Below are 9527 nucleotides of genomic sequence, written 5' to 3' on the forward strand. Positions count from 1 at the left end.
GAGCAAGGGTTTAGGACCGGATAACTGGCCTTTAGCCTATGTCTGTTAGGAGTCCAGTTTTTTGCGCGTTCTAAGGTCCTCCCGTCTCGAGCGCGCCCTACCCTCCCGGAGTATGCGAACGCCTGCCAAAAGAGAGTGGACAAGCGACACAGCTGCTTTCAAGTGTAGTCGTGGGTGGCTCTGAAAAGAGCCTTTGGATTTGATGGAACCTCGAGCAGAGCGCACACTTAAGCCCGCTCCCCGCGGATGCGACGAGCCAGCTGGATGTCTTTGGGCATGATGGTCACGCGCTTGGCGTGGATGGCGCACAGGTTCGTGTCTTCAAACAGCCCCACCAGGTAGGCCTCGCTCGCCTCCTGCAGCGCCATCACGGCCGAGCTCTGGAAGCGCAGGTCCGTCTTGAAGTCCTGCGCGATCTCGCGCACCAGCCGCTGGAACGGCAGCTTGCGGATCAGCAGCTCGGTCGACTTCTGGTAGCGCCGGATCTCCCGCAGGGCCACGGTGCCCGGCCGGTAGCGATGCGGCTTCTTGACGCCGCCCGTGGCCGGCGCGCTCTTGCGAGCCGCCTTGGTGGCCAGCTGCTTCCGCGGGGCCTTGCCACCGGTCGACTTGCGGGCAGTCTGCTTTGTACGAGCCATAGCGAACCAAGACGCGAACTTACGTGAGCAGCGCCGCGCAGGGAGAGTAACCAGGGGTGCGGCCGCTGCAGCAGTCTTTATAGGCAGTCTTTTCCCAGTTGGGCGGGACAATACTTGAAAGTCCCGCGCTGGCTATCCATTGGCTGGGACGTCATCCTCTTTAGCGCCACTGATTGGCTTGAGCCGACTCCTCCCTACCCCCGCCCCCTCGCCGCCCCGCCGCCCCGCCGCCCATCGGCCTCCCTTTCGACTTTCCAGTTTGCCTAGTTTTTCCCCTCCTCGGTTTTCATTTGTTTCAGGGTGAGAATCATATTTGAGAGCAGCTGTGACAATGTTCCTTCTCAGTCCCTTAGAACACACTACTTACGATACCCTCTTCCTTTCTACGCTAACTCCCAAACTGAACCTCGACCTTCTGTTTGCGCCACCCCCGCCCCCAGCACCCGGAACGCAGTTACCTTTCCAGAGGTCCCCTAGCCTACCTAGTTGGCTGGACGGATCTTGCTTTGCTTTCCGCCTTTCGGTGCTTTAAAGATCGTTATCTCTCCCCCGCAGCAGGGCGCGAGACCCCGTTTCCGAAAGCCGAACTGGGGACCTGTATCTCCACCGCTAAACCATTTTATCCCTTTAGGACAGTAGACTGAAATCAAAAACCCAGGTCCGCCATCCTCTTCAAATCTTGTCCGCTTCCTTAACAGACGGGGGTGTCCGAGATGTATGCGTGTGAGGGAACATCCCGCTGGTACTTAAGACCTCAAGTTGGGCAAAGGCCTGGGGAACAACTGGTGTTGAGCACTAGACATCCGACTCCCAAACATAAAACCATCGCGGAGCACTTAGAACTGAAGCGACTGTGGCGCGCTCAAGTTGGCTACCTTCACCTGGCTCAAGTCCTAGGTTTTACGATCCACCACAACCCAGGCTGGGCTCCCCCTTTACTACCGACAAGGTTGGAATCGAGAAGTTACTGTTAACAACTCTTTATTTGAAAGCGTGGGTGGCTCTGAAAAGAGCCTTTTGATTTTACAGATGCCCCTTCTACAGGAGAGCTGGGTAGGGCTGCCGGAGACCGGCCTCACTTGCCCTTTGCCTTGTGGTGGCTCTCAGTCTTCTTCGGGAGCAACACGGCCTGGATGTTGGGCAAAACGCCGCCCTGGGCGATGGTGACCTTGCCCAACAGCTTGTTCAGCTCCTCGTCGTTGCGGATGGCCAGCTGCAGGTGACGAGGGATGATGCGCGTCTTCTTGTTGTCTCGCGCCGCATTGCCCGCCAGCTCCAGGATTTCGGCGGTCAGGTACTCCAAGACCGCCGCCATGTAGACGGGCGCGCCGGCCCCCACCCGCTCAGCGTAGTTGCCTTTGCGCAGCAGGCGGTGCACCCGCCCTACCGGGAACTGCAAGCCTGCGCGAGACGAGCGCGACTTGGCCTTGGCGCGGGCCTTGCCGCCTTGCTTGCCACGACCAGACATGACAGCGACACCCACTAACAAACGCTCCCGCCAAACGCCCGACAAAGTCGCCCTCCATGGCCCCACTTCACCCTTTTATAGGCAGAACGGCGATTGCCTAGAAGGCACTTTGATTGGCTACAGCACATCTTCGGCTTCGTGACCAATAGGATAGCGCAGTCAGAATCCACTCATTTACATAACCTCGTCTCCCTCGCGAGAGAGCCACTGAAATCTCGCCAATCGCAACGGGGCGTGATCAGAACCTTAATTTGCCTATAGTCTCTGTAAGTACTGAGTCGTGGCGGCCAGCCCGGGTGCTGCCTGTTGTCGTCGGCGTTCCCGGTAGGCTCTATAGCTTGTGCTTGACGTTATGCCTGAGCCGGCAAAATCTGCTCCCGCGCCCAAGAAGGGCTCCAAGAAAGCCGTGACCAAAGCCCAGAAAAAGGACGGCAAGAAGCGCAAGCGCAGCCGCAAGGAGAGCTATTCCATCTACGTGTACAAAGTGTTGAAACAGGTGCACCCGGACACCGGCATCTCGTCCAAAGCCATGGGCATCATGAACTCATTTGTCAACGACATCTTCGAGCGCATCGCGGGGAAGCGTCGCGCTTAGCCCATTACAACAAACGCTCAACCATCACGTCCCGGGAGATCCAAACGGCCGTGCGACTGCTGTTGCCCGGCGAGCTAGCCAAGCACGCCGTGTCCGAGGGCACCAAGGCGGTCACCAAGTACACCAGCTCCAAGTGAGTCCCTGTGGGGACTCGGCGCTCGCACGAGTTGCCCAGCCACTTGACGTTCTAAAGGTTCTTTTCAGAGCCACCCACCTTCTCAGTGGAAGAAGCTGTCGTTTTGTTTTACACGGTCTTCTGCTGCCCAGCTTTTTGTATTGGTTTTCACTCGTTAAGAACAAATATCATTTCTTTAGATACAGTGGGGGAACAAGTATGTTTATCTAGTTACGTGTGGGAATATAACAGGGTATAGATGTGCTTAGTTTTCTCAAAAGAACTGCTGTTGAAACTGGCTGTTTCAATGATGTTGCTTTTTATGAATTTCATCATACAAGATTAAAAAGTTTGAATATCTATGGTGCGACTGTCTAGTGTTCCCAAACGATATAACGATGTGGTACTGAAGTTTTGTAGAGCGTGTTCTGTGTTGTGTACGAAATGGGATAATTTAGCTCACACTATGTACTACAAATTCGTTGAGTTTATATATCCTGCATTCACAAGCACATGGGTGCCCAGTTTATGTGTAGATTCCCCTGTTAGGGAAATTGGAGCTTGGTTATGATACCCAAGAACTAACCGTTTTGCTGCCGCTGCTCTGCTGCTGCTCTGCTGCTGCTAAGTCGCTTCAGTGGTCTGCCTCATGTCAAATCACAAAAAACGTGCCTAATTTTCAGCGATGGTGTTCTCCCCAGAGAATTACCACTCAGAAAATCTTGCCGTATATAAAGAACTTGTCCATACAATGGAAACAAAATATGCATTTTCCAAAGCAGTAAAAAGTTTGAAATCTTAAAGGAGCAGAAAGTTATAATATGGTTGGGTGTGCAAAGGAGACTAGCTGCAGTTTCATTTTAGTGCTTTGGGAACTGTTGGACTGCTTCCAGTAGGGATTAACCTTAATCACTTTGGTTGCTTTGTGAATCGTAGATCCTAGGTAGTTCACAATAGAAGCAAGGAAACCAACTAGGAGGCTGTTACAGTGTCACAGGTTAGAGCAGTGAGTCAAAATCTGGTCTAGAGACCAGCAGTATTAGCATTACCTGGAAATTCATTAAAAGTGGACACTAATAATTTATGTTAAAAAGCCCTCTGGGTGATTCTGATGCTGCTAAAATGTAAGAACCACTTGGTAGTCTAGACATGTTGGATTGGAATCAAAGTGAAAGTCCTGTCAGACTGCGACCCCATGACCTATATAGACTATACATGGAATTCTCCAGGCCAGAATACTTTAGTGGGTAGCCTTCTCCAGGGGGTCTTCCCAACGCAGGGATGGAATCCAGGACTCCTGCATTGCAGGCGGATTCTTTACCAGCTGAGCCACAAGGGAAGCCCAAGAATACTGGGAATTCGCTGAGGGTAGCCTATCCCTTCTCGGGGAGATCTTCCCCACCCAGGAATCAAAGCAGGGTCTCCTGTGTTGCAGGCGGATTCTTTACCCAACTGAGCGCTCAGGGAAGCCCAGTACAGTGGAAGTGCTGAGAGATGTTGGGATTGAGATTATATTTGGGAGGTAGTACTGACAGGTCTGTTTGAGGAATAGGATTTGGATAGGAGTAAAACCCCTAACTTTCTGACTTAAGCAACTGGGTGAACAGTGGTGCTGTTAATTTGGTAGATTGGGGCATTGAAGGGAGATCTAGAATTCTGGTTTAAGGTTGGGAAGGTTTTTGATATTCAATTGGATATATGGAGTTGGCAGTGTGAGAGATACATCTAGGGCTCAGTGAAGAAAACACAAACTTGCCTTTAAGGGTACCTATTTTTGACTGGGAAAAAAGTGCACAACTGAAAGTTGAGAATTATATTTTATTTGGTAGACTTAGCTGAGGACTTAAACCTCTCAGCTCTGAGAGACTGTTGTTCTAAAGCAGCAAGGGAGGAGTCAGGATATATAGGAGTTTTTGTTGAAGGAAAAGAAATATACCCTCAAAGCCAAATACATGGGTATACATGGGCATATATCCTTGGAGCTTCTCTGGTGGCTCTGATGGTAAAGAATCTGCCTGCAATGCAGGAGACCCCAGGTTCAATCCATGATTCACCAAGATCCCCCAGAAAAAGGAATGGCTAACCACCCCCATATACTTGCCTGGAGAATTCCATGGGCAGAGGAATTTGGCAGGCTACAGTCCATAGCGTTACAAAGTGTTGGACACAACTGAGTGACTAACGCTAATGCTTAACTATACAGGACCATTATCTTGTTTTGTTTTGCTCTGTCTTGAATTCCCTCAGGTTGCACTGAGGAGACAGCTGCTGAGGCTGATGACTTTTTGGCCACAACATCCTTTGTTTATTGAAATGGCAGGTTACAGTCTTTGTCCACACAGTAAACACAGCAATGGAGATGAAGGCTATCACCTCAAAGTATTCTTTTTTAAAAAATTATTTGGCTGCTAAGGGTCTTAGTTGCGGCATGCAGGATCTTTTGTTGTGGCACTCAAACTCTTAGTTGAAAGTATTCTTGTAGACTTTCATTTTTTCTTATGTGTTTCCTTAAAGTATTCTTCAAGACTTGATTTCTTATGTTATGAAGTATAACTTAGTCAATAATATACATTATAGGGCTGTCGACTACTATGTAGCATTTTTCTTCTGTTTCTCTAGTTGCATACTGATTTTCATTAAGGAACTCACCTAATCCCTTATGTATGTAGTTCTCAAATTTGACTGCTGTTAGAGAAATAAAATAGAAGTAGTCTTCTTCAAGCTTCAGAGGCAAAAGAGCAGAGCAGGCCTCTGATCTTGCTTCTAACCTGCCTGGACACTGCCGTGACTGGGAGTGACCAGGAGTGACTGCCTGCTATGAGTGCAAGACTTGCAGCACCTTAGATAAGATGGGGGAAGAATTTTGAGATTGTTGAGCCCATGGAGGGGGTCTGGCCAGTCAAGCCCCAGACTTAACAACATTCCAAGTTTTACAAGACAAAGTTTAGTTCAGGTCAGTTAAATCACTCAGCCATGTCCGACTCTTAGTGACCCCATGGATGGCAGCACGGCAACTCCTGGAGCTTGCTCAAATTCATGTCCATCCAACCATCTCATCCTCTGTCGTCCCCTTCTCCCACCTTCAATCTTTCCCAGCATCAGGGTCTTTTCAAATGAGTCAGTTCTTCACATCAGGTGGCCAAAGTATTGGAGTTTCAGCTTCAGCATCAGTCCTTCCAATGAGTAGTCAGGACTGATTTCCTTTAGGATGGACTGGTTGGATCTCCTTGCAGTCCAGGGGACTCTCAAGAGTCTTCTCCAACACCACAGTTCAAAAGCATCAGTTCTTTGGTGCTCAGCTTTCTTAATGGTCCAACTCTCACATCCATCATGACTACTGGAAAAACCATAGCTTTGACTAGATGGATGTTTGTTGGCAAAGTAATGTCTCTGCTTTTGAATATGCTGTCCAGGTTTGTCATAGCTTTTCTTCCAAGGAGCAAGCATCTTTTAATTTCATGGCTGCAGTCACCATCTGCAGTAATTTTGGAGCCCAAGAAAAGAAAGTCTGTCACTGTTTCCATTGTTTCCCCATCTATTTGCCATGAAGTGATGGGAGTGGATGCCATGATCATTGTTTTTTGAATGTTGAGTTTTAAACCAGCTTTTTCACTCCCCTCTCTTCACTTTCATCAAGAGGCTCTAGTTCTTTTTTGCTTTCTGTCATAAGGGTGGTGTCGTCTGGGTATCTGAGGTTATTGATGTTTCTCCCAGCAATCTTTTTTTAAAATTAATTTTAATTGGAGGCTAATTACAATATTGTGGTAGGTTTTGCCATACATTGACATGAATCAGCATGGGTGTATATGTGTCTCCCCATCCTGAACCCCCCTCCCAACTCCCTCCCCATCCCATCCCTCTGGGTTGGCCCAGTGAACCGACTTTGAGCGCCCTGCTTCATGCATCCAACTTGGACTGGTCATCTATTTCACATATGGTAATAACATGTTTCAGTGCTGTTCTCTCAAATCATCCCACCCTCACCTCCCACGGAGTCCAGAAGTCTGTTCTTTACATCTGTGTCTCTTTTGCATATAGGGTTGTCATTACCATCTTTCTAAATTCCACACATATGTGTTAATATGCTGTATTGCTGTTTTTCTTTCTGACTTCATTCTTTCTAATGGGCTCCAGTTTCATCCACCTCATTAGAACTGACTCAAATGCACTATTTTTTATAGCTGAGTAATATTCCATTGTGTGTATGTACCACAACTTTCTTAGCAATTTGTCTGTCTCCCGGCAATCTTGATTCCAGCTTGTGCTTCATCCAGCCTGGATGGATGGACCCATTCCAGCCTGGACCCATTTCACATGATGTACTCTGCATATAAGTTAAATAGCAAACAAATAGCATTAACATGAAACTAGGCTTGCAATGGAGAAGGCGATGGCACCCCACTCCAGCACTCTTGCCTGGAAAATCCCATGGATGGAGGAGCCTGGTAGGCTGCAGTCCATGGGATCGCTAAGAGTCGGACATGACTGAGTGACTTCACTTTCACTTTTCACTTTCATGCATTGGAGAAGGAAATGGCAACCCACTCCAGTGTTCTTGCCTGGAGAATCCCAGGGACGCAGGGGAGCCTGGTGGGCTGCCGTCTGTGGGGTCGCACAGAGTTGGACACGACTGAAGCGACTTAGCAGCAGCAGCAGCAGCAGGCTTGCAATTTGGTCACAGACTGATGATGATATCTGTCCTGGGGTTATAAGTGGGAACCCCAAACTGCAATCTCACCCACGGAGTGAACGCCCTGCCTGGGACCTTTTCCCAATCGGGACTCCAGATGTTCTGTGACACGGGACTTCCCAGCACTGATTAAGTCTGGATGTTGGCCAAAACCCGATTTGGTGGTGTATCCTCTGCTCTTTCTGTTTTTCTTTTCATTTAATGTTAGTGTATTTAAAGTAAGCTAGATAATTCTCTAATATTTGTATTATTTACTTGTATATAATAAGTGGCTTATTCTGTTAACAAATCCTTTGAACTTGAGACAAAAGTGAAAACTTTTGGCAAAAACAACAGCCCATTGTACCTGGAGGACTCTTAGAAATACTGATGTCTTGGTGCTATCCCCAGAAATTCTGATTTAAGTGATCTAGACTATAGCCACCCATTAGTTGGGAAGATCCCTTAGAGAAGGGAAAGGCTACCCACTCCAGTCTGGCCTGGAGAATTCCATGGACTGTATAGTCGCAAAGAGTCGCACACGACTGAGCAACTTTCACTTCACTTAGGGCTTCCCTTGTGGCTCAGCTGGTAAAGAATCTACTAGCATTGCGAGAGACCTGGGTTTGATCCCTGGGTTGGGATCTCTGGAAAAGGGAAAGGCTACCTACTCCAGTATTCTGGCCTAGAGAGCTCCATGGACTGGTTGCAAAAGTCAGACATGATTAAGCGACTTTCACGTTCATCCATTAGAATTTTTAAAAAGCTCCCCAGGTGACTTCAATGAGCAGTCAGGTTTGAGAATCCCTGCCACTGTGTGTTCCCCCCAAAAGAAATGTTATCTCAGTTCTTAACCTTGACCTGACTGGTTTAAACGTAGTCCCAACCACTTTCCACATTGATTAGCTCAAAAAATTTAGATCAATTTGATTAGCACAAACATTTCAGCAATTGGACTGAGTAGGGCAGGGGTTCCCCAACCTTTTTGGCACCAGAGACCAATTTTGTGGAAGACAAAAAATTTTTCCACAGACCAGTGGTGGATGGTCTGGGGATGATTCAAATGCATTACATTTATTTTGCACTGTATTTCTCATCTAATGCCACCACAGATAAGATAGCGGCCCAGAGGTACCCTGGAGTAGGGGAATGTAGATTGCTCTTTTGTTAAAGAAACTTCTTTGTTTTCAAGAGGCAGCAGCAAGATGGAGGGTCATGTGGGTATGAAGGCAAGAATAACTGTAGACTGCACTCAGGAGGGCAACTGCTGAGGGGGAGAATTGGAGAACTGAGCCGTTCATGGAGTTCAGCAACCCTCTGAGCCCTGCTGTACTTTTGGACATCCAGTGAAGCCAGTTTGTATGACATACTATTTAAACTAGCTGGGATCTTGAACTATTTGAGAAATAGTAATAAATAGTTCCCCAGAATAAAAGGAAAGACAACAGACATTTTATCTTGGAAGGTCTCAAAGAGGCCAAATAAGGCTGCTGCTGCTGCTGCTAAGTCGCTTCAGTTGTGTCCAACTCTGTGTGACCCCATAGACAGCAGCCCACCAGGCTCCCCCGTCCCTGGGATTCTCCAGGCCAGAACACTGGAGTGGGTTGCCATTTCCTTCTCCAATCCAAATAAGGCAGATAAGGAAAAACAGAACTATACATTTATACTAAATGTCCAAGTTTTAAAACCAGTATTTGACCAGGCCAGAGATTAACACTACCGTTAAGAAGGAAAGTCTAGGAATTTTTAAAAATCTAAAATTTTATTTAAAATAATATAATTCTATTATTAATATTTTTAGTTTGCATTGGTTTCTTAGGACTGCCATAACAAAGTCCCACAAAACTGAGTGGCTTAAAACAACAGAAATGTACTCAGTCATCATTCTGAAGTTTAAAGTCAACATGTTGGCGGGGCCCTGTCCCTCTTTGCCAGGATCCTTCCTTGTCTTTCAGCTCCTGGTAGCCCCAGGTATCTTTTGGTTTACAACAGCGTAACCCCATTTGTCTCAGTTTTCTTCTTGTGCATTTCTACATTTCAAG

The 9527-nt window shown here is 47.6% G+C and overlaps 2 protein-coding genes and 1 pseudogene across 2 annotated transcripts; 1 reads left to right on the forward strand and 2 right to left on the reverse strand.

Annotated features, from left to right (window-relative positions):
• Window positions 1-227: 227 nt before the first annotated feature.
• Window positions 228-647, reverse strand: LOC128045092 (histone H3). The gene has a single exon (XM_052637557.1). It carries the CDS (start codon window positions 636-638, stop codon window positions 228-230), a length of 411 nt encoding a protein of 136 aa, XP_052493517.1. The 5' UTR covers window positions 639-647.
• Window positions 648-1602: 955 nt separating this feature from the next.
• LOC128045090 (histone H2A type 2-A) lies at window positions 1603-2147 on the reverse strand. The gene has a single exon (XM_052637556.1). The coding sequence runs from the start codon at window positions 2104-2106 to the stop codon at window positions 1714-1716; it is 393 nt and encodes a 130-aa protein (XP_052493516.1). The 5' UTR covers window positions 2107-2147; the 3' UTR covers window positions 1603-1713.
• Window positions 2148-2351: 204 nt separating this feature from the next.
• On the forward strand, window positions 2352-3168 carry LOC128045091 (histone H2B type 2-E-like; annotated as a pseudogene).
• The last annotated feature ends 6359 nt before the right edge of the window (window positions 3169-9527 follow it).

This window comes from Budorcas taxicolor, chromosome 3 (assembly GCF_023091745.1).
Source record: "Budorcas taxicolor isolate Tak-1 chromosome 3, Takin1.1, whole genome shotgun sequence".
NCBI classification, from domain to species: domain Eukaryota; kingdom Metazoa; phylum Chordata; class Mammalia; order Artiodactyla; family Bovidae; genus Budorcas; species Budorcas taxicolor.

Bases quoted from the DNA above. Each gene is read 5' to 3' on its own strand.
- LOC128045092 (XM_052637557.1), bottom strand. From the start codon at position 638: ATGGCTCGTACAAAGCAGACTGCCCGCAAGTCGACCGGTGGCAAGGCC.
- LOC128045090 (XM_052637556.1), bottom strand. From the start codon at position 2,106: ATGTCTGGTCGTGGCAAGCAAGGCGGCAAGGCCCGCGCCAAGGCCAAG.